At 37.5% G+C, this 25,795-nt stretch overlaps 1 protein-coding gene across 1 annotated transcript in view; it reads right to left on the minus strand.

The window, feature by feature from the left end:
* ADAMTSL1 (ADAMTS like 1) overlaps window positions 1–25,795 on the minus strand; it is a 425,354-nt gene that overhangs the window by 384,973 nt on the left and 14,586 nt on the right. Inside the window, exon 2 of the mRNA XM_025359517.1 lies at window positions 8,152–8,279. Coding sequence (XP_025215302.1) covers window positions 8,152–8,279 — 128 coding nt within the window. The remainder of the gene's footprint in view (window positions 1–8,151; window positions 8,280–25,795) is intronic.

The following is a 25,795-nucleotide window of genomic DNA, read 5'->3' on the forward strand; positions in this document are numbered from 1 at the left end:
CGAAATAAGTCAGAAATAAGGACAAGTACTATGTGATTCCATGTATATAAGGTATTTAGACTAGTCAAGTACACAGAAGCAGACAGTAGAATGGAGGCTGCCAGAGGTTGGTGGGGAAGGAGAAATCATGCTTGCCATTCAAGGAGTCTAGTTTCAGTTACACAAGATGGTAAATTGTAGAGATCTTCCGCACAGCACTGCTAGTATAGTTAACATTACTGTATAAAACACTTCAAATTTGGTTGAGATGGTGGATCTTATGCTAAATTGTCTTACCACAATAAAAAATGAAAATAAAAAGAGGAAGGGAAATAACAAAGAGGGAATTAGAGAGGAGATTAGCTCTAAGATCCCTCTCAGCTCAGTCTAGGTCTAAGTTTGAAATATTTTCTTAATTCTGTAAATGCAGAATTGGTTCCACCAACCTTGGTTCTGTGGTATAGGGATTAGGTCCCCAATTCTTTTGTAGAGATGTTTAATATCACATAGTTTTCCTCCTCTTTAGGTAAAGTGCAGATTGAAGAAATAAAATGACAACACTGCATATACTGTTTAAAAGCCAATTATTAAACATTTGAGTGTCTGCTGTGTGCTAAGCACTGTAAAAAAGGAGGACTTCATACAACTTAATTAGGAAAAGAAAGCATTATTATATAAAATGATTCTACCATGATAAAATAACAATACATATAAAATATTTTTAAAACCCAGTTCCATATATGTATTATTTACAGAATTGGGGGAAGTTCTCTTAGTTCTTAAAATATCTTACAACTATAATCAGTAGAAACTCAGAGGCAAATTAATAATTTGGTAAATTCTTGAGACTCTGGCCCCTTGGGATTTCCATTCTTGGTTATACCTACCAATTTGCTTAATGCATAGTAAGTATTCAATAAATATTTATTGAATGAATGAATTAAAATTGAGGAGATATACAAACTTTAGAAGGGCTACTGAACAAGCCACGTAAGGATTTTTTTTTTTTTAATAAACAGAAAAAGACAGCTAAGAGTTACAGATTCCTGATATGGCAAGTAAAGGTTATGGACAACAAACACATTTCCAATCATCTTTTATTCCAACAAATTGGCTTATGGGATAAAACAGGCCATAAATTGGTCTTAAACATTCAGTCATTGGCCTTAGAGCATTTGCCTCCTGAAAGGAGATCAGATCTTGGAACAATATACCCCTGCCTAAGATATATGACTTGAAATATTAGAAGTCCTGGTAATACATTTAGACTAGGCTTTCACCCAAAAAGTAAAAGGAAGGCAACTGCAAACTCTTAAGCATCTGTTCCAAAATGTGCAATCTCCTTTAATGAAACAAAAAGACCATCTCATACAAATGACATGAGTAGTCATACCCACTCTGAACTTGTATATCTTTCTTTTAAACAAAAATTCAAACATTTCCAAGGAAAACAAGGGTGATAACATATAACACCAGATGAAGAATAACAGATAAAGCCTGCTTTGGGGCTCACTTGAGCTGAAAGTTCTAAAACCTCTTAAAACAAGTCCTGTGAACCTTAATCGGATGTTATGATAGAGATGAGATGTCTTTGAAAGAAAAAAAACAAACATTTGTTTTAGAAGCAAAACCTTACCATTGAAAATTTTCTTTTGGTATATATTATTATACAGTATAGAAGTAAGACGCTAACTAAAGCCTATATTAGTGTATCAATATTTTCATGGCAGAATATCTGTGTTTGCAACTAAAAATCAGAGAAGTCAGTTTACTTTCTCTTAGCACAATTATTATGAAATGAGACTTGTAGAATGATCTTTCCTATTCCTGTGGACTAAGACTCCTTGGGGCTATTTATTTTAATTTTTCTGTGTTTATGTTGACACCATTCTGGCAGCCACATGTCTTTGGAATAATACTATAATCTTACTTGTTTTAGGCACCCCTCATGTGACTTTTATTTCTTGCTCATCTAATAATTGTATTTACCTCAAAAACTTTTAAATTCAATTTTAAGATTTAACTCAAAATATATTAACATTTTAACAATTCTGCCATCCTTCATAAGATCAGTTTTTGCTATTTGGATAGATATGAAACAGCCAAACCCATCATTGAATCAGTTAAGATTTAGCATAATATTTGTATTCTGACTGTATTAATTAATTATGCTCTTAATGCAATATTGATGTAGTATTAATCTATATTATTAGCTAGATGAATTTGGCATTTCAGAAAGTATAAAAGGTCTCAGAAGACCTTTAAATATTCTTTAGTCACCAGTGCAAAGGTTCACATCACACCTAACAGCAGCCAGCTATCTGACTCGCTGCAATCTCAAATGAGCTGCAGTTTCCTCCTTTGAGCCTGGTCTTGGCATTGACTTAATACAATGAGAGAGACAATGTTACATACCATATTAAGTGTCTTATGCATTTGGAACTTCTTATGAGCAAAGCTAAATTAGCTGGCTGAAGACAAACCTAGAGCTCTGAAAGATAGATCTTTAGTATCAAGTATTTTTTAAAAAGCTAGACGAATGAGTTCACTATAAGTATTATTTCAGAGTATTTAGTAGGAGGGTTGAGGAACTGAAGAGAGGAGCAGCTTCTCAAGGTAGCTAGCACTTCATTTGAAGTAAAATAAATGTCCATCATCAAGCACCAGTAGGTATAGTCTCTTTTCTAATTGATGAAAAATAAAAACAGATATTATATTCTACTTGGTGATACTAGATTAGTAAAAGTTACATTATAAGAGTTACTCAATGAAACCTCATATAATCTTACAAAAATTAGTAAAGGTGGGAGACAATGTTCATACACTGTCTTTGTTGTTCAGACCAGGGTTGCAGATAAAGGCAATGATCAGTGTTCCAATATCATAAACCTGGAAAATCAAGCACTGCCTACTTTCTGCAAGCCTCAGAGAAAGGGTAGGGGAGAAACCAAGGAAAGAATTCTGCTTAGTATGTTCCTGGGTCGGAACCTTTTCTCCAGTATCAAGTACTGCTTGTTGAGAATGAAGGCATTTATATTTAACATGTGTCTATGTTTTCATTCTGCTTTGTCTCCATTGAATTTTTTTCTATAACCTTCAAAAGATCACTCAGAGAGGATGTTCTGTACTCAGAGGGTAAACCAAGTCTCCTCACAAGCTCCCAATCCATCAGGGAAAAAAATTAACTCCAGAAATTGAGTAGTTGTCATTTACTCCATAAAATCTGAGTAATCTAGCTTCCTTTACAGTTCTGTCATATTGGGAATAGAATAATCATTAGCTGATAGTCTTGAAAAAATAATCAGACCTCAGAGTGATCTAAGAGGTCATATTACCAGAGTTGGAAAATTGGCCTGGCAGGTTAATTTACCTGGTAGATGGGATTTATTTGGATTCAATATGAATGCTACTACATACATTCCAGTTACCTACTAGGCCTCTAAGGATATATACATTCACAACCTCTGATCTTTCCCTATTGGGAAGGTATATAAGATGACTGAACTGAATTTAGATGCATTAATTTGGAGTGGAGAAATGAGACAGAACCCATTAAGTTCATTATCTCATTAAAAATGAGTAAGAAAGCCATAGAAGACTGTTCATGGTAGATTGAAGAATAGTCCCAATTTTTCACTCTCTCTCTAACTCATGCTTTCACATGTAACATTTTGGCTCTCCCATTCTGACTCTGGACTTGCTGGGTGGCTTAGTTTGCCCAATGAGATACTAGCAAATATGGTACAAAAGCTGGAAACAGGCTTTGCACTGGGAATTGCTCTCTCTTACACCTCTGCTGTCACTATGAGAACTTGCCTAGGCTAGCCTGCCGGAGGATAAGGAACTTGTGGAGCAGAATTGGGTTTCCCATGTTGGCTCAGATGAAGCCAGTCTAGATCAGCCAACATCCAGCCAACCCTAGATATGTGATGAAGACCATCCAAGTCCATCAGAGCCACCTAGCCAAGCAATAATTCCGTATCTGATATTCTAGTGAGGATTAGTGGTTGTTATGTAGCATTACTGTGGCACTGAATAATTGCTACACCAATTAGAGTTTCCATTAGAGTAAAGAACTAAGGAGAGTATACTAATAAATTCTTGCTGGTACTAGAATAGATAGAATCAGTTGTTGACGGAAAAAACTTGAAAACTTTAAAAATCAAACTGATTTGAAGTCTTGAGGCTGAGCACGTATCTCAGAACATATTTATTTCTAAATTATAAGAGTCAAAATACATTCTAAACTCCGCCTAAGGACTGATTTAGGGCCATACTTAAGCAATGACTTAATTACAGTTAAGCATGAATGAGAAAAATGTTAGAATGTATTTCATTAATATTATATTTTGTTTTTATAAGTATACTTATTTAATATTTCTTACTGCTTAAAGTTATCTATTTTAATGAAAATTAAAATTTTTATACATGACTGTAACTGAAAAGTTTAATCAATGCTAGGTATCTCCATGAACTTTGATAGCTGAAACCTAGCTTTTTGAAACATGAGGCTGTAACCCAGGAATTTCTGTTAATAGTGAAAGATCTTGATTGCAAATAAAAATTATCAAGAAAACAAACAGCTTCTCAGGTGCTTGACAAGTTAAAAGATAATGAAGACAACTACGCTTCCATCCAAGATCCTGAGCAGATGCATTCAAACTATATAGGGAGGAGAATATAAATCATCTAAAATGAAATCATCCAAACCGTCTGATTCCCTTTAGATACCAAAGGGGACTTGCTCCACACTTTCATTACACATAAAAAAGGAGAAAACACAGGGCTAAAATCCCATTAATAAAACTTGTGAAGTGATACAGCACGGCAGAAAGAGAAAGCCAGGGACACACAAACATTTGAGAATCTCTGATTCCAAACATAATAATCCCACGGTAAAGAAAACGGATTTTTTTCTTTTTTCTTTTTTTTTTTTTTTTGAGACGGAGTTTCACTCTTGACACCCAGGCTGGAGTGCAGTGATGCGATCTTGGCTCACTGCAACCTCCGCCTCTGGGGTTCAAGCGATTCTCCTGCCTCAGCCTCCCCAGTAGCCGGAATTACAAGCACCCGCCACCACGCCCAGCTATTTTTTGTATTTTTAGTAAAGACGGGGTTTCTGCATATTGGCCAGGTTTGTCTTGAACTCTTGACCCCAGGTGATCCACCCACCTTGGCCTTCCGAAGTACTGGGATTACAGGCGTGAGCCACTGTGCCTGGCCAAACTGAATTTTGATTGAGGACCAGTGACACTTAGGATAAGGTCTCCCCTGGGTAAGTGAGTCTGACTAGCATCCACAAAGGGCCCCTGCCAGGTTAAGTTCTCTGCAACAGAAGCTTTCAGACTCTTTTGAAATGATACATATTTTCTATCACAGCTCAGCACACACACAAATGCATGCGTGGGGTAGGGGGTTTGCATGTGTATACGCATGCCTTGTTTTGAAAAATGCAACATACACAAAGGTCTTGAATCAAAGCAGGAACTATCTAAGTGGTTCAATAATAGCATATTCTGCTGTGCCTTCTAGAAAATAAGTGTATACTTGCCACAAAAGCTAAAGTATTGGGTTAGTGAATTGAAAGTAATAGCAAAAACTGCAATTACTTTTGCACCAACCTAATAGGTTAAAAGTCAGCATTATAACATCTATGAACATTCAACGGGTTACATACTTTTTTGGTATTATTATAAAAGTATTTACTTAGTCACTGTAGATCTTTAAATTGTCCTTGGAGATGCAGATTTTCTACAATCAACACACCCCCAAAGACAGTAACTCAGTCTTAGTTTTGCTCCTTTTAAAATCTGTAGCTGTAAGATTTAACTCATTAGGGCACAGAGGTAATATGATCATGTGGTCATATCATGAGCTGCTTGTCTCTAGAAAGCCCACTAGAATCTCAGACTGAACAGCTAAATCAGCCTCTGTGTTGTTTGTCTCATAAGGATCAGAATTAATACAGTTTAGCCTAACAATACAAATCCTATTGAAGAAAGATGTCAAAATATATGACAGGGCATATATAAATAGTTATTTCACAATTAAAAATATATATTACATTTCTGTCCAGATTGTTCCAGAGTTTAATGATGATGACAAGTTTTTGATTTGCTAAAGAATTACTAGAATTTAACAGTATAGAACATATCCATGTGTATAATGTATCAGTCCATACCTAGCACTGGTTTTTAAGAAACTAATGTTTCTTTATATTCTTGTTGGATTTGGAAATGCCTTCTATTTGGAGACATTTTTTCTTCTTCAATTTCCTAAAGAATGGGTAGTGTACCTCTGCCCCATTTTTTAAACTTCTTGTTCAGCCTTGTATGAGATTACTGAATATATGTTTTTAATACTTGAAAGTAAAATAGGGACATATCTTCTATATGTTTATAATTTCGGCATTTATATCCTACTTTTCTAATGCTTTAGAAGTAGAAGACAACTGATATCTTTTGTAGTTTCATAATAGAGCCCTAACACCTAGAGCTTTAACTTACTAGGTTGCAAAATTGTTTTTATTTTTAATTCCACATGGCATCAATATTTGATTAGTTGCTGAATGACAGAATTTTGTGATTTTAATGTACTCCCTAAATTGCTTCTCAGTCTCTCACTCAGTAAAAGATCCTACCGCAATCTAACATACATATCACTGAGACAGTATGAAAATTCCCCTTTCTTTCTTATTAGTTTTGTGAGAGACATGTTTTGGCTCATCTCTAAAAAATATTCAAGGATGCTAATTTGAGGAAACTAGGTAACAGGAACATTCTAAATTTATACTTTTTGGCTTTACTGATGTATGAATATTATCAGTTACATTATCACCCTGTAGCAGCATATATTGCAGATTTAGGAAGTTTTGTATATTCGAGATTAAGAGAGCAGGTGAATCATAAGGAGCAAAAGTCTAGTCTTTCTTATCAGCTTAAGGTTCTCGCTGATTCGAAGCTGGCCTCAAAAATGAGACAAACAAACTTACTGGTGGATATAATCACATTGACCCATTTTTAGTGCACACCGCAATGCCACAGTGGCCAAATATCAGAATTGATCTGGTGTTTTGTTGGATATATCTCAGGTTATAACATTTCCAGTGAGACCTGCCTGGAGCCAAAATGGTCTTTTGTGATTCAATGAAGAACCATCTATTGGGCTTCTAATATCTGTTAGACCCTGTGCAGGCGTTGGAGAGACAGAAAGGAATAAGGCTCAGATGCTGATTTCAAGAAATTCTCACTCTTATTAAAGTAAGTTGACATTTTTCTGAACCTCTGTCTCACCACTTTCTGCTATTTGTTTATGAAATGTCTAGAATTCTTTTTCTGTTTCCTGTTTTATAATATAGTATATACAGTAATTTTGATCAAATCTCCTACTTGCTATACATAACACTTTTCAGAGTCAAATAAAATCTTTCATTAAAAATATTACCATAGTACTTTATATTTTACAGTTTGGAGACAGATCTAGTCACAGATCACACAGCTCAAGAAGGAGTTTTAAATTATTATTACTCTAAGTAAAAATTTCCATTCTAAGGCCTCAGGCCCTTTCCTTTTAGCTTAAATATCATTAGCCACCCCCATGTCTACCTTCTTCATCCCTCTCACTATTCCTGACCCAATTCCCACTGAAGCTTCTATTTTTCCAAACTTCTTTATATCCAAAATTCATCATTCATTGAACTGAATGACTTTAAGAAAATTCTGGCTATTAGGACATCTACAAAGATAAACCAATATGTTATTCACTTGTAAAGTACTTGGTAATACTAAAAATCCAGCATAAACCCAATATGCTACTAACACCAATATTGTACAATATATTATAGAGCTAATAATTCCAGAACCATTCCTAACAATAAATTCTCCTTCCAGTCCTAACATGAAAACAGATAACATGTGCTTGGTAAAGATGATAAGTTCTCTATTGCTTATCATCTGATAAGAGTATATAAAGACCTGGCTGGAGATGGACATAAGTACACAAGTAAAAACACCTAAGAACACAAATTTAATTATTTGTACGTTCCTTTAATTATTTTCTTTTATCTGGATCTGTAAGCAACAGAATATTCTCCATTAAACCCAATCACGAAAGTATGCCTCAAACCTGCCACCTCTGGTTCTCACAAAGACCCCCAACGGGTGCAGGACTTACTTGCTGCTCAGGCAGCGTCTCAGAGAGTAGGAGGCCCCTCCCCCGCAGGTGCGTGAGCACTCACTCCATGGGCCCCAGGCATCCCATAGGCCGTCCCGGTCCTCCTCGGAGCGTGCGGTCCTGGAACTCTGTGAGAAACAAAAGAATGGTCAGCATCATATCCCCATGGAACCCTGAAACACGTGTCCTAAAATGTGACTGGCCTGTACATGTGTGCATGGTGGCCTTGCCAGGAATGAAAACGTGCAATCAAGATTCTTGAATTCTTTTCCATTTCATACTGCCTATATGTTCAGGGAGAGCGATATTTAAATTTAAGGGCCCTGGGCAATGACTGAAGTGGGCACGAGGTTGTACAAATGGAACAAATGAAAAAGGAAGCCAGAAACAGGGATTTGGGTTAGAAAACAATCAATTGCATTGAAGTCACAATTCTGCTCAGGGTTCATGAGTGTATTCTTCATCTCTTCGTGAGGGAAAGAAGCTGCTCTCAGAAGTGTTTCTGTCCTGAGAAGCTTGGCATGTGCATACTAAACTGCTTCCCAAAATCTAACAATGTTTTACACCATTGACAACTTTTTAGTAAAGCAACTGCATTCCTAGTTTTCAGATTTGTTCATTGGAATAACTATACAAATAACTTTAGTAATGCAGGGATTGCCTCTTGACAAATAGACTTGCTGGTTATTTACAGGCTTTCTAGGAAAATTTCCATACACTGTAAGAATACTTGTGGCTATGTACAGGTCTCAACGCTGTGCTTCACATTCAAGAAAAAGATAAAATTTGTGCTATAGTTAAGAGAACAGGCTCTGGAGTTATAGATTATCTGAGTTTGGGTACAGATTCTGTTTTTTATTATGAGTCCTTGAACAAGTAACTTACCACCTTCCTATGTTCCAATTTCCCTTTTTACAAAGTGGGGATAACATTATAACCATGCTACTGCACACACACACACACGCAGACACACACACGCACACACACAGACACACACAAGCACACACATATTATATAGGAAGATTAGCAAAATGAACTTAGCCCATCCAGAACCAGTGCCAGAGCAGAGCACTAATTTTTATTTTGTAGCAATGGGATCCTTTATAAATCAGTTGCTATGGGGTTCGGTTGTTAAACTGACTACTCCTTTGAACTTTTAAAACCTGTACAAATTAAGTCAGAAACTTGGCCTTACGATGTTACACAAATGGTTTTCCAACTGGTGCATGCTATACTTAGCTTCCTGAATCATTTGAAAGGGAGATGAGATAGCACAGTGATTAGGAGCAGGAACTGTGGATCTACTCAGCCTGGGATGCAATACTGGCTTCAGAGCTTCCTCGCTCTATAAACTTGGGCACATACACAATCGTATATGCTTCCGTTTTCTTATCATAAAATGGAGATAATAAAGATACTACAACAATGAATGAATCAATGGATCTTTGTGAGCAGTAAAAGAGTTGATATATAAAAAGCACATAAAATGGAAATAACCCAAATGTCCATGAGTGGATGAATATGTAAACAAAATATGATATATACATACAACGGAATACTATTCAGCCTTAAAAAGGAAGAAAATTTAGATGCAGGTTCAACATGAATGAAACTTAAAGACATGACACTAAGTGAAATAAGTCAGACACAAAAGAACAAATATTGCATGATTCCACTTACTGAGGTACCTAGAATAGTCAAATTCATAGACACAGAAATGTCTGTGTCTGTGTCTAGACTGGGGGGTGCTGGGAGAGAGGGGAATGGGGAGTTGTTTTATGGATACACAGTTTCAGTTAGGGAAGATGAAAAAGTTCTGGAGATGGATGGTAGTGATGATTGCAAAACAATGTGAATGTATTTAATGTCACTGAACTATATACTTAAAAATAGTTAAAATGTTAAATTTTGTATTAGTACATTTCACTACCATAAAAACAAATATGCACATATATTTTTAAAAGTACATAGGGCCTAAATAATAAGCACTACATTGTATAAGCATTTGTTGCTATCATTATTTAACATTATTTATTACTTATTGTTAATATGTATAAACATATATGGGCTCTGAAAGTTTACAGGAGGTACACTGGTAAGGCACCAGGCTTTTTGCTGTTGAGTTTAGTTGAGACACTGTACTTGTAAGGTATCATCTCCCTGAAATCCCTGACTTTCCCACAGTACGACCTTGCAGCCTCTTGTCATATTGCATCTGCTTGGTGATGTCATCTGCCAGCAGTTTTATGTTCCTATAAAATGTGGCAAAGCCTGGGTAACGGAGCCACATTGGTAACCCCAAAATCTGTACTTTTGAAAGGAAGAATTTATTGAGCTCCAAAGCCTGGTTTTTAGGATTATTAAAATCAATCTTTAATCACTGCAATATGAGGTGCTCTGTTTTCAGAACTTAAAACAGTGAGAGAGAAAAGATTCTTTGCCATTACCCAAATTTCTTCTCCATGGCACATTAAATTCATCCCTCAGATTTTTAAAAGTTAATTGCATATCTTCTAACTCTTCGTTTGCTGCATGTGAATAGAAGGTAGGATTGCTGACTGCTGAGAGAGGTACAGGATTTTCCTGAAGCAGTTTCTATTTGTGTGACAAATATACATTTGTGGGATGCAATTTCTTTCATTTTACTCAAATTCAATATGACTTTGATGAAACCAGTATCACAAATGTTAAGATTCATGCAGTAATTGAAATGAGTGATTACAAACTTTGATGCTATCCATTACAACAACTGCAAAAACAAAACAAAACCAAACAAAACAAAATCCACATGCAACATTCACCAGCAAACTGCATTTTCATATGAGATAAAAACACTTCAATGCCAAATCCTTGGGGAGTTTCCCTCTGGCTGTTCTCTGGGTAAGATATTGGTAAATAATGTACGGTTGTGATTTTTTCTAGAAAAACAAGTTGTTTCAAACTCTGTGCTAAAGTTCCTTGATATTTTTCATGTGCCTTGTTTGAAGAAGTGCTAAAAGCTTCAATGGTGAGGTTTCACTGCTAAGCCTCTTATCTCATCACATATTACACGTTTCAGCACTACACATAGTAAGTGCCCACGATGTCTCTGAATGAGATCTCATGCAAACCCAGAAGCAAGTTATAGGTCTATTTCACAAAGCCAAACAAACTCCAAGTTTTCTTTTAACAAGTAGAATAAACATAATTCATTCCAATGGAATCCATGTTTAATGTTGGAGAAAGTAATTTTTCTGCTTTTTAACTGTGCCAGACATTTACATCTATAACCAGCAATGACTTTTTAGAGATGCTTTTCTGATTATTTAAAATCTAGAAGTATTTGCTTATTGCAGCTTTTAAGACTTTCTTCACTATAAACAAATTTTGTGTCTGGCCCTGGTAGAACACATACTTATTTCTCTTCTACATTTTTTTTTTTTTTGAGACAGTGTCTTGCTTTGTTTCCCAGGCTAGAGTGCAGCCTTGACCTCCTGGGTTCAAGGGATCCTCCTGCCTCAGCCTCTTGAGTAGCTGGGACTACAGGTACTTGCCACCACACCAAGCTAATTTTTGTATTTTTCATAGAAACGAGGTTTTGCTATGTTGCCCAAGCTGCTCTTGAACTCCTGAGCTCAAGCTATCCAGCCACCTTGGCCTCTCAAAGTGCTGGCATTACAGGCACGAGCCATCATGCTCGGCCCCATTACTCTTTTATTTTTGAATGTACAATCCTTTTAACTTTACAGCAGCAATTTTCTAAAGGGTAAACTTTGAATTGCATCTAGCAGGGGAAATAGAGGCAGAAGAAAAATAAAGAGCAGATAATGGGTTGCTTAAAAGTAATGCTGATTGCTTCTGAAATTAAAACATCTAAGTTTTTCTATACAGACCAGCCAATGTTCTTCAATTTGATTTTCATCAGATAAATGTAATATTGTAATTCAGTGTCTCAAAAGGAAGGTTATGGGTGCTATTGAACACAGTAATCAAAAGATTATCCCTGACCCCACTGCTGGAAATTTCAGTAGCAATGTCATGTGAGATGATGGTCTTTAGCTATTAATATCAATGACAAAGAACTAAAGAACAACCAGTAAGTTCTTTATGTAAGGCAATGTTTCACTAGTAGGAGATTTATCATAAAAAAGTCTAGAGTGCATCTCATATTGAACTTGAGGGAAAAGGCCATTATAAAGCCCTTTCTTATTACAACAACTATTTTACTTTACAGGCATTGGATGAGTGAGAATGGACAATTGGCAGCTGTTTTGATCTAGCATTTGAGAAATCCACTGAGAGAAGAAGTGCCTGAGTTTTTGGCCCTATAATTTTATGGAAATTGACTAGGCCCGTTGAGTTATTGAATTTAGAAACAGTTCAGCCATTTTTAGATCTTTGGTGCCACATTTTGACCTTTAAATGTAGTGTTGATTAAGTCTCCTAAATCAACTGCTATCTTCTCAGAAACTCAGCAATCAACCCCCCAACTCCATTGATACATTGTTCCTGGCCAGTCAAGACGTTCTCAGCCTCAGTAAATGCCAATTGCATGGAATACAGATTGTGGTCACAGATCATTATATGCCTTCTACAAATACTAGAAGAGCTCTCCTACATCCATCAACCTCAGAATGGTGTCATTTTCTTGCCATTACTGGCTTATCTAAACGTGGTTTTCATCTGATAGTTTTGTGGTTAATTCCAGAGCCAACTGCAGCAACAAAGTCTCAGGTGAACAGCTCCAAGCCTGACAGCTACAAGTAGTTAAACAATTTGAGTAATCACATGAAGCAATGTTTTCCCTGCAGATCTCTGCCCAATAGACACTTCACCTTAGAATGACCTCCTATGTACCACTTATCCATAGCCTCTTTCATTGGAACCTGCACAGGTTATCAAATACGTGAAAGATGTAAGATGAAGCAGAAATTAGCAATGAAAGACTAGAGTTATATTTGCTCAGAGACACATATATACAGGGTACTTGGAAAATATTTTTTCCAAATGTTAAAACAAGAGGTCAAGCTACACAAAATTAAATGAAAAAAAAAAAGTAGGTGCTGAGGAAATGCTTGATAGTTTTTTTTTTGTAAAAATGAAGTCATGTAACAGCTGAAGTTACAGTATAAGAGAAGTGTTTTTCAGATGTCAACAGATCCTCAGAAGTAACAAAAAGGCTATGAGACAAGGCAAAGAATGGCGCTTACAATTCTAAGAACATCAAGAAGGTACCTGAACCTCTGGTTTTCCACTTCCAGACAGACAGCATTTAGCTTAAGCTATCTGGAGCTGTGTATGTGGCTGTATCAAATGGATGTCACACAGCTCTGTATTAAAAAGAGGGGCAACTCCTCCAGTGATGAGAGAACCATTTTTCCTGTGGTCTGCCCACGCAAAGTGGAGCAATCTATACACAGAAACATCCTGGCCATGTCTGCAGCTTTGGAAACAAATCTGCAGATTCCATTTTTAGCTGCCCTACCCACATCAGGTCTCTATAAATCTTATCTAATCCTTGGCTTCTTTAACAAGTTGGAATACTGGTTCTGCCGCCAACTGTACGTGGTAGGGGTTGTGATTCCCTGCTCCTGAGAGCTCACAGACATTAAGCAGTAACTGGGCTCTTGTAAAAGTCCATTAGCTTTTTGATGTACTTTCTTAAAGAGTGTAGTGTGTGGATACTGAGGCATGCGCCTTCCCAGATGATATTTGCTGCTGGCTTTGCTTAGGAAATTTGGATCATCTGGTTCTTATCACAGCTGCACTGTTGGGAGATATGATGAACTGCCAGTGACACAGTGCATGGTCTTTCAGAGGCCACTGCATGAAGCCTGTCCCTTGCTACTGAAGAGAAAAGTCAATTCTATAACAGGGTGTAAAAGCTATACAGGCCAAGGAGGACTTTTGGGTACCTGTCTCCCTTTTGCTTTCTCAGCATCTATGCACACATTCCAGTGCACTTTTGCACATTCCTGTTAAGGCATCCTGTTAAGGCACCTACGCCTAAAGAGTTGACGGTGAGGGAAAACTGGGGTCTCTTAAGTACCTACATGCCAGGAAGCATGCCAAGATTTAGACAAATGATTGTATTTAATCCTCACAATTACCCAGGTCAGGTAAGAATTTTTTTTCCTTATTCTAGAAAAAAGAAAATTGAGGCTGTGAGATTGAACAACCTGTATCATGCTGCAGGAGAAAGAGCACAGACTTTAGAGTGAGATGGACTTTCCTAGTCATATACTGGTAAACTTGACTTAGACATGTTGCCAGACCTCGTTTAGCCAGAGTTTCTTCATGTGTAAAATGGGAACATTGGCCGGGCAAGGTGGCTCACGCCAGCACTTTGACAGTCCGAGGCAGGCGATCAGCTGAGGTCAGGAGTTTGAGACCACCCTGACCAACATGGTGAAACCCCATCTTTACTAAAAACACAAAAAATTAGCCAGGCGTGGTGGTGCTTGCCTGTAATCCCAGCTACTTGGGAGGCTGGGGCACAAGAGTCATTTGAACCCAGGAGGTGGAGGTTGCAGTGAGCTGAGATTGGGCCAATGCACTCCAGCCTGGGCAACAAGAGTAAAACCTCATCTCAAAAAAAAAAAAAAAAAGGAAACATTGATACCTCTCATAATATGGTGATTAACAGAGAGAACACATGGGAAATACCTAGCGTAGTTTCTGGAATATTAGTGCCAATTATTTTATCTTTCCCTGCTCCCACCCCCATACCACAAATGCACACACACACTTATGTCACATAGCTAATATCTGGTAAAGCCAGGTTTTATGTCTATATCTATCTTTTGTTTTGTTTTGTTTTTGTTGTGTGGTTTTTTTGGTTTTTTTGTTGTTGTTGTTGTTGTTTTTGCTGCCTAGCTGCATATTTTGACCTTTCTTTCCTTTTCAAAGAGTGTTTATCAGTATGTTAATTTACTATAAAATGACAATGAACTGTGTTGCTTTTCTTCTAAAAAATTATTTTGTTCTCAGAATTCCTTCTCAACCTGGGATAACAATTTGGAGATGGAATTAAAACAGCTTCATCACTTTTTAGGAAACAAAAATCTGACTCTGTTCAATGTCAAATACTTCTGTAAGGTTTTCATTTCAGAGCTATGGTAACTTGATTTTATTTTGTATTCTATCCAAGGTCAAGCCTGGATTATAGCTCATCTAGAAAACTGCTGAGAAACCTCTGGGCATTTTGGAAAGCTTCAGTGGAACACAATTTCACAGCCAGTTGAATTAAAATCAATAATTGCCAATATGAACAAAGATTAGTATTCAGGAAATTTTCGACGGACCATTAAATATTTTGCATCAGCTTATCTCAAGGGAAGGCATAGATAAAATATTTGATCACTGTCAGTTTCTATTACTTTAAAAGCACAAACTTAGCAAATGGAAACACTATAACTGCTTTGTCATAAGACTGAGAGAATATTAATGTAAACATTATAATGCAGTTTTTTCTGATAGAGATTTCAAACACTTTTAATTTGCAAGACTTAAGGAGATTTTCTACTAGAAATAGCCTGTCAGTCTGGTTCTCTTTTTCCATGATAATAATCTGCTTTATAATAACTATAATAGCTGAACTTCTAGACCTAGGGAGTGCTCAATTAGGAGTAGAAGGCTGAAGCTGGTAATTCATGTATTTTACAAAGGAAAAGTGGACAACAGGAGAACTGTATCCTGTAGAAACTACAGTCATTTTCAAAAATTCATTTATTTCATGTTTTTGAAGGAAGTCATCACTTTCCTGGCCCCTGGACTGTAGGGATATTTTAAACCCTGATACTATTTCACCTCAGGTGTGAAACAGCCATTTTACCTGGAGTTCTAAAAATGAAGCAACTGTTCCTGGTTGCTGTTGTTTTTTGTTTTCTTCTTTTTCCTATACTTAGAAAGGAAAACAAATCTCCAGTGGAAAATAATATGTAGGCCCAACACCAAGGAAAACAGTGAAGAGTCACCCCCCCCAGGGCTTCCACAACCTCCACTCCCCAAAACAGGCATGTTTGAAACACCCCCTCCCACGAAATTCCTTCTCTGCTCTTTTTGTGAATTCCTGACTTCCTGGTGAGCCAGTTAGAAGTTTTAGTTTCCATTTCCATCTAATCTAACTAGAGCTCCATCCAAACTGTGACTCCAATCAGCCATAGATACTTTCTGCAGCGCTGGCAAATTTAGCTGAAATGAATTTACAAAACATCTGTAGAACTAAGGAAACATCTGAGGCTCTGGAAAGCACATGTTGGGGTTTGGAATCATAGAGAAAGAATTCCTGTTGGAGAAAAATCTCATTTTGTGATTTGCTGAGGAAACTGGAACGTTAATAGATTAATATGGCTTAGGGTTTGATAGGCAAAAAAACCCAAATTATAACTGATAAAAATGAAATGACTAGCTAACTTCATGTCACTCTCAAACAAGTCAGCTTTTGGTTTTGGTAGAACTTTCTCTCTTCTTTGGTTGACTATTGTGCCATCTGAGCCAAGAAAAAAATGTGGTGTAATAGTTCTGAATTAAGTTCCATGGGATGCTGGATGTGGTTTAGGTTCTATTCCTATGCTTGTAATTGGATGCACTCTCTCTTAAATACCATCTAGATATTGTAGGATGTATGGGATTGAAATTTAAAACATTATCCCTGGCTTAATATTATGCTTTCTTCTTTTTTACATTCTTGTTTCTACTTTTGTTTAAGTTCAGTTCTCCGTACTCAGAAAAAGTAGAATGATAAGCTCTTAGTATTGCAATATTCTCTTTAACCTGAAGTTACTTGGTGTCCCATTATGTAGTATCAGTTTACAAAGAATCAGTATAGAATAAATTAAAACAAGACTTTGTAGCTCTTTGGGATTATCGTTCTGTCTAACAATTATCTTCTCAATTGGACTGGAAGCTCTTTAAAGGCAGGGGTGATGCTTTCTATTTTTGAGTTATCTGCAGTTATTGAAATAATTATTAAGAATATCATTTTGAAGAAAATGTGAGATTTCAACAAATATTTAATCAATGATGAAATGCCTGGAAGTATGTTTTGTTTTAAATGTTTACATATTTGTCATTTGTCTCTCAAAAAGGTACGTACAGCATAGAGTAAGCATAAGGTGGGGTAGAAAGCAAGAGCATGAGAAATACCTAGTCACTTAAAATTGCCAAGTGATTTCCATTTTGGGGACTTTCTTCTGTTCTCCAGCTCAAATATGTATCACTCCCCCACCTTCACACACACACTAGGAGATGAATTCCATCAAAAACTCTGCGCCTGCAACTTAGATGACTTTGTTCTAAAAAGCAGTTGCTCTCTCAATTACCATATCTTTGTACCTTTGATAGATAACATTTTCCTCTAGCTTAACCTGTAGCTGTAACTACAGGCAGCAGCTTGGATATTTGGAACGCTTTGGCAAATTTTGCAGTTTTGGGAGTAGGTTGATTTTGAGGTTCTGGTCATAATTTCCCATTATGAATGTAAAGCAAACCAACCTAGTCTCTTAGCAATCCAGGAGATGCTCTGGGACTGGGAAACCATGTAAGGTAAAGGTGGCAACCAACAAGTTAATCACTACTATACTCAGGTTTACTATTTTCAACAGCACCTTATTTGATTTTGTGTCCATAAGCAGTGATTAGCCTCAGAGGTCACTACTCTACCTCATAGCCCTCTGCCTCTTGGCTTTTGAGGGACCTGTTGCTTTCACATGAATGTGAAATTTCTAATCCTGCATGCTTATGTGTTCATTTCTGCTCATTCCCTGAGTCCTGCTTGAGTCAGCAACAGCTTTAGAGGATTTACAGTTTAGTGGGGAAGATTAAGATAACAACAAAATATTTAACTGCTCAACATCATTTGTAATTAATCAGACATCAAGTCTTATCAATTCCATTTCTGAAATGCCTCTCTCTTCCATTCTCACCCCGTCCAATCTTACTTTCACTGACATAATTCTGGTACTACCATTCATGTCTGGCACTTTGCAATCGACTTCCCATCTGGTGTTTTCGACCTCCAGCCTCTCTTCTCACCAATCTGTCCTCTTCATCATTGCCAGTTATCTTGCTAGAATACAAAGCTCAACTGTTCACTCCTTGCTAGGAGATTTTCTATGGCTCCACTGCCTAAAGCTGGTGGGACCTAGTAGTATTAATAAATTCCAGGTGGGCTGTGAACTCTCAGAAACTCTATGCCACATTTTGAGCATATGCGTGTTATCATACTTCTGGAGAGAGAATTTATAGCTTTCATAAAATTCTTCAAAAAAGGTGAAGAGCCATTGGATATAGGGTAAAGTCCAAGTTATTAGCATAGCACACAAGACCCTTCATAAACTGGCCCTAAATCAACGTTCTAGATTCATTCCTGCTTTTTGTGATCATACATGGCCTCTACACTCCAGTAATGGGTCATGATTCTCAGTCACACAGGTGCTGTGAGGACATCTAGTAATCGGGTCATGATCTTGGTAGTACCTAGATTCCCCTCCTCACCATCTTGCTCACATCTTTTTATTTCATTCGACTTGTGTATTTCTGCTCCTGCTTTAAGATGCAATGCCACTGCCATCGTCTAGTAAAATTTTATCTTATCTCTAGGTAGAATCAATCACTGCTTGGCCTGTTTTTCTTTTCTTTTCTTTTTTTTTTTCTTTTTTTTGAGACAGTCTGTCACCCACACTAGAGTGCAGTAGTGTGATCTCAGCTCACTGCAACCTCCACCTCCTGGATTCAAGCGATTCGTCTGTCTCAGCCTCCTGAGTAGCTGGGATTACAGGCACCCGCCACCACGCCTGGCTAATTTTTGTATTTTTAGTAGAGACAGGGTTTTACCATGTTGGCCAGGCTGGTCTTGGACTCCTGACCTCAGGTGATCTGCCCACTTCCACCTCCCAAAGTGCTGGGGTTACAGGCGTGAGCCACTGCCCGGCCATCCTGTGTGTTTTGAGCATATTGCTAGAACTTGATACAAATGGCTGTTTTAGCATTTGTCAGCCACCCAGTATAGTTACTTGTTTACACATCTATGCCCAGAAGTGGACTGTGTGCTTCTTAAGGGCTGTGACAAAGAGGAATATGCCTCTGAATATGCCCAGTACTTTGTGGAACACCAGATACGTAATCAGTCTCAGTGAATATTCGTTAAATGAATGATTAACACAAGGCAGGCTAGGATAAGTTGCAGTTGAATGTCTAATTCATAACAGCTGTCAGCTTTCACTCTTGTCCGTATACATTCAAATTATCTAAAGGCAGAGGGAAAAATACATGTAGAAACTGCAGATAAGCAAGGGAATATAAGAGGGCAAAAATGAATCTGAACCATGGGGACACAAAAAGGATCACATTTCTGCTTATTCACATGTCTTCTTATGCCAACTCTAAATTTACCCAAAATGTGTAAAGCTGAAAGATGATTAACCTGTCACATCTTGGCTTAATTTAGCTTTATCCAAGTACTAGATCCTTGTTTGCCAAAGGGACCTCGTCACTGAGTAAACAATTTTCATCCCTCCGCAGCACTTGGGAAGCTGTGCTTTTGAAGATGAGTGTGCTGGGATTAGAAGGAGAACTGGGAATGGGAATGAAGAGAGGTGGGTGAGGAAATCCTGACTTAATTAAAAGCATAGGCCTCTACCAATTAAAAAGAAGTAAAGAATACTTATTAAATCATATTTTAATGAGTGTAAAAATTAGTACAATATATAGATAACCACAGATCACAGAAAGATGTAAAATTGAGCAGAATTAATCAGGAAAAATAACCTGATAGAAGCAAATCTGGGCACACATTTTAAAGTCAGAGTTTTGGACTCGGGAGAATATATTTCCATTAGATTATCCATAAAACTAAATCTTGCAATTCAAATAATAGAGCTCTCATGTTAAAATAAATTTATAGAGGCAAAATATCAATACAGTGTTCTTGAAGCTAGGGACTAGGTGATATTCAGCTTAACCCCTAATGTCTAACACAAGGCTCGATACAGAGTTTAATGTTCAATGGTGTTTACTGTTCAGCTGAGTTTTTGGTGAGCACTTTTAATTTTAAAATGTTTCAGAGTATACATACATAATATTGATAGCAAAAACTTCTAAACAGTCTAGGCAACAGGATTTGGCCACTGTGGTGTTTTCGTTATATCTTGACTTTGCTGCTGTTGTATTTTAGGCAACTTAGTTCTCTCTGCCTCAGGTTAGTCGCTTCCACAAAAAAGAATTTCGACTAGATAATTTCGAAGACACCTCTAGCTACAAAAATGTCTATGATTCTAAATTAGTCTATTTCATTTAAGCACATTTACAAATCAATTTTCTAATTTGTAAAATGGAACGTGAGCATTTGTTCTATATAACTCATAGAGTTATTTTTTTCAATAGAAGTGCTAATATATGAAAAAACGTTGTGCAGTGCAATTAATAAATGAAATCCAAGTAGAGGCAGTCCTACAGCTTCAGTCCTAAGAATTGTTTTGTTACAAAGCAACTCTTGAACCAGAGAATCTCTGCTGGGACTTTCTTTCTTTACTAATACAATTTTCTGCTTCCAGAACCTATGGCAGATCCTAAAGTGACTTCTGAATAATAAAAGAAATGCTAAATTATAATCTGTACTTTTTATTAATGGGTTTACTCTTTAATACATGGAAAAGCAATAAATACTTGTAAGCAAAAGTCTTCCAAATGATGAGATAAAAGTCAGCTTTATTTGATGGTTTTCAGTTTCTGTATTGACTTAATTCCTAGCCAAGTGTTAAGGAATGATGTTTTTTTTTCTTCCTGTGGTGTTTGTATTATAATGGGCTATATCAATAATCTTCATGACATACTTTGTTTTGTATCAAAACAGAAACTCTGTTATTGTGTTTCCCTACTGTATAACTTAGAGTGTTTTTTAAAAAATGCTTTCCTACATATTAAGTCCTTTATCAATAATAAATGAGAGTCAGTTACTATTGTCTTGGTATAGCTTTTGTTGTAACTACATCAATCAGCCCATGCATTCTCTAGTTAAATAGGTATTTATTTCAAAAACATGGTATTCTACAATTTTTTCTTTAAAATCTTGTCCAGAGTAGATTGTAGTATAAGTGCCCTATTTAAAATAACTTTCTAAAAGAACCTGTCCCTCCCAGGCCATTATAATTTGTCATCATTATCTGTAAATAGTACAGCTCTACTTGTATTAAAATGAGAAATAATAATGGTGATTAGAGACAAATATAGCAGTCTTCTCTTCCTATCTTCCAGTCAAGTTCAACGGAAATATTTACGTTTTGGGGCTGGCCAAATTCTGTGTACTGTTGGCATTTTAAAATTGAAAAATATCATCCAGATATTATACATATGGGAAGCACTACCATCTTCTAATTTATAAATTAAATGATCAGGTTAAGGAGCCATTTGCAAAACGACTTACTAAATGTTTATTTTTAATAGTACATGTAACAGGACATGATTTTTTGTGATTCTTGTGAGCCCTCTCTGGCTCTCAATGCTTGCAAAGTAGAAGCAAACACTTTGAGAGTTTATAAAGCTTAATTGTGCTTTTCAATGTGTAAGCATTTTCAGCCTGTTACCTTTTTGTTTCCAGCAAGAAGAGTTCTTTTTCCTTCCACATCATTCAATATTGTTTAATAGAGAAATAATATTTAAATTGCATTAACATGCTTAGCAATGTGAAAAGTTAATAGATTAGTGTCTCAAGCAGTGTTAGAATTACCAAAAATGCCTCAGGAATATATTAAAATGGATCCCGGCCACAGACAATATCAAGATTGCTGAGGCGCACCACAGGCATCTTTTTTAAAGCCTGTTTTGTAATAAGCAGAGAAAGTGAAGGTGCTAAATCATGGTTTACTACCCCATTTGCCTCACAGCCTCTCTGTCTCTGGTGCTGGGCCTCAGAAATCAATTTCACACACGGCTGCTATCAGCATTCTTTGAGCTATTAAGACGAAAGCACTTTCTCTTCTTTTTATTAAAACCAAGCTCCCTTTTATCACATAGCTCCTGCTCTGTGTTTTCCTGCCTTTACACTCCACTTTGTCAGTGGTGAGGTCTAACTCGTCTCCTGCCTGCCTTCCTTTCAGTTCTAAACTTCTTGAAAGGCTAACCCGTGTTCACTGCACCCACTTCCCCAATATCCCCGAATTCTCTAGTGCTTTGTAATCTGGCTTCTGCCCACCGCTTGGTTGACGTGGCTCCTCTGAAATTCACCAGCATCCTGTAATTCACCACATCCTATGACCTTCCCTCACATCTTGCTGTGGAATATGCTCCCCTGGCTTCCTTGGCAGCGAGTTCTCCCCTGTTTAGTCCTCTGCCTTTTCTTACTCACCTGGACTAGCAAATGCTGTCATCCCCAAGGTTCTTTCCTCAGGCCCCTGTTCTCTCTGTGCTCCAATTGATCTTACCCACTTTCCTCACTTGAACTGTCTTCTCCTTGCAGGTGATTTACAAATCTACATCTCTTCCAGTCTCCAGGATTCTAGTTCCACTTACCTGAATGCCATGTTGATACTTTAAACTCAGCACATCCAAAACCAAGCCTAGTATTTGCAGCCCCAGACTTTAAGCAGTCCTTCCCCCAGCACATTGATGAACATACAGACGCTGCTATACAATTCCCCTTTCTCCAGCCTCCTCTGTCTTCCTCCTCATCCCCTTCACCTACCCCTCTCCCTCCCTCCAATCAATTGCCTGTGCCACCTATTCTGCTTCTGCTGTGTAGCTTCCTTCTGTTCCCTCTCTCTTCTAGAGCCCCCATAGCCCCCATTCAGACTCTTCTTCCTGTGGTCTTCTACGTGATACACAAGTGGGACCCCAGTCTGCTTCCAGCTCTGGCCAGGCCAGTTCCTCTGTGGCATGGGTCTCAGTGTGCCAGGACACATGCAATAAAACAGTTGAACGTAAGGTAGGAATGATGGTTCGGGATTGGTCCTTGAGTAGACTCCAGACAGCTGGAGCCAGTGAAGGCTTTTGAGCACGAGATGACTGAGGTTTTACAGTTTTCAAAGTAGTTACACATACTTATTTGATCCTCATAATACTCCTATGAGGCACTGAAGGTTTATGGGCATTTTAGGGAAAAAGGGGAACTGATGGTTGCTGTTAAAGGATAGGAGAGAAAGCCAGGTTACCATCATTTCCTCAACAGATGAGAGGAATTTAGGATCTCTTTATGTCTAATTAAGTGGGATCTAGATGGGTAAGCCGGTCATTCGGATAAGAATTAAATTTAGCAGTCTGAGGAGAGCAGTGGGAAATATGACCAAATACCTAATCTCACACAATGGCCATCTAGAAAAAGAAAAATAAAGAAAATAAAACATGAGATGACTAGTCTGTGTGGAAGACTGAATGCTCTCAGCGTATCTGTTTTATTTTGTCCCTTCAAATCAGGATCAGGAAGGTTTTAATTTCTTCTATCTTTTACGAAATGATTTAACATGTTCATGGTTCCTACTTTTGAATGAAAAGTGTATACATTGAAGTGGCTGGTGGATTATACTTCAGATTACACGACATCCTGGTAACTGGAGGATTTCTGAATCTCTGTGCATGCTATGTAGCAGGATCAGATGATCATCTTCACATTAGGCACCAGAATCCTTCCTCTCACACGCTTACTTACAATCTACAAAGTGCATTCACATCAACTACAGGAGTTCCTGGAATCAGTATATCATCCCTGTTTTAGGGACAGGGGACTGCTAAGTTGATTTTCACAGGGAGGATGGGAGTTTATAAAGCATCTTCAAATGTAAGAGATATATCCTCTAACAGTTAAGAGGTTTTTGGAACCTTTTAAATATTCAGTTAGATCAGTGATTGTCAACTCTGTCTATACATTCAAATTACCTGGGAAAATTGCCAATGTCTGGGCCTCTCCCCAGACCAACCATATCAGAATCTCTTCTGGGGGTGGAGGCTGCCAGCCACCCAGATATTTTGTTTGGAATTCCCGAGGTGATTTTTATGCAGAAGTGGGTTGAGAACCCTAAATTAGACAAGCATTTATGGGTGAATTCACTGGATGACTTTCTTGAACCAACTTTTATCTTTACTCTGTCTTAGACTTACTGGCTTCAATGGGCTCCAGACCCCACAAATTCAAAAGCAATCTTAGTTTTTCCTCTCAGTCCCTTTCTTTGAGATTGCATGGAAGACTGTAGTCACGAGGCAAAACTGTCAGCTGCCGTGAATCCAGGGAAAGACAAGAGGTTGGTTTCTGGAACGAGGTAGGGAAATGTCAGCCTTGCAGGGAGAGAGTAATAATTGCTGATGTTTATTGGGCACCTGCTACCTGTGTGGGGTACTGTGCTGAGTAGGTTGCATGACTTGTTTTATTAAACTTCACAATGATCCTTCGAGGTACATGCCATTGTTGATCCCTGTTTTACAGGCAAGGAAACTGGGGCACAGAAAATGACAGAAAGGTTACGCTGGTGGAACCAGGGTTGAAATCCAGGCAGTCCATCTCTTAACCACTATTCCTGTGGTTATCAAACATTGGTGTGTATCAGACTTACCTAGAAAGCTAATAAAATACCCAGAGGTCTATACTCATTGAAGTAGGAGGGGCCAGAGACTTCATAATTTTTACACAAGTGTCCAGCTGATTTGGCTACTGACCAAATATGGGAAGCTACTGAATTATGGTATACTTGCTTCCAGATAAGGAAATAGGCACCCCTAGATTAAGAAGAAAGGAGGTCCTGGGCAGAGGGTTTTGATCTTGATAAGGAACAGAACAGATCTAGGGTGAGACCAATATACAGACTCTCTCCAGGGCCTCAGATTGGGGAGATCAGTAAATAAAGGCAGGAATATTCCACATCAGAGGACAGGGAATGAGAGGGTTCCATAATCATATTTCTGCATCTGAATCTTAAGCCTAGCTTTGCTCCCATTGGTTAGATATTGGAAAGACTCTGATACAGCATTGCATCAAACCTAAGACACTATAGATTGAAGTGACATTCTTATTTTATATACCATTATGAACCCTTTTAAAAATCCCACTCACTAAACTATGGCTGCTATAATTACGAAATTCATTCAAGTTGCTACAATCAGAAAAAAAGTGTGTATCTTAGGATCGATGAAATACGGTACAAGCTGTGAACTGCAATGAACTTGGTTCTGAAGCTGTGGAAATCACTCAGCACACTGGGGAGGCTCCTGCTAACCAAGGCCAAAAACATAGTTCAAACAACACGGAAAATAATCTGTACTGCATATTTCAATATTTGTTTGCTATAAGCACTGAATATGCATACATGAAAAGTTGAGAAGTTAGTATCACCTTTTAGGTTTTGGTACTCAGTTTTCTTACCGGTAAAATGGGTTGTGGTCAGGCTTATATGACATAACATACACAAACAAATAGCACAGTACTTGGCACCTAGGAGGAGACTGAAATTAACTTCTTTTTCCCTTTTGCTAAGTCTAAAGACATTTTCATGCTGTTTGCAGTCAATTTCAGGGAAGGAGGAAGGATAGTAAAAGTGGTAATTGTCCAAAATTAGAATGAAAGTCAGAAGGACCATGTGATTTAAAACACAAATACCTATTTGATGCTGTTCCAAAGCAAATCTACTTTATGAGGTGAGGCCAGGCTATAATCAATTTTGTACTAATGCTATGTAAAGAGCTA

This window comes from Theropithecus gelada, chromosome 15, assembly GCF_003255815.1.
Source record: "Theropithecus gelada isolate Dixy chromosome 15, Tgel_1.0, whole genome shotgun sequence".
NCBI lineage: Eukaryota > Metazoa > Chordata > Mammalia > Primates > Cercopithecidae > Theropithecus > Theropithecus gelada.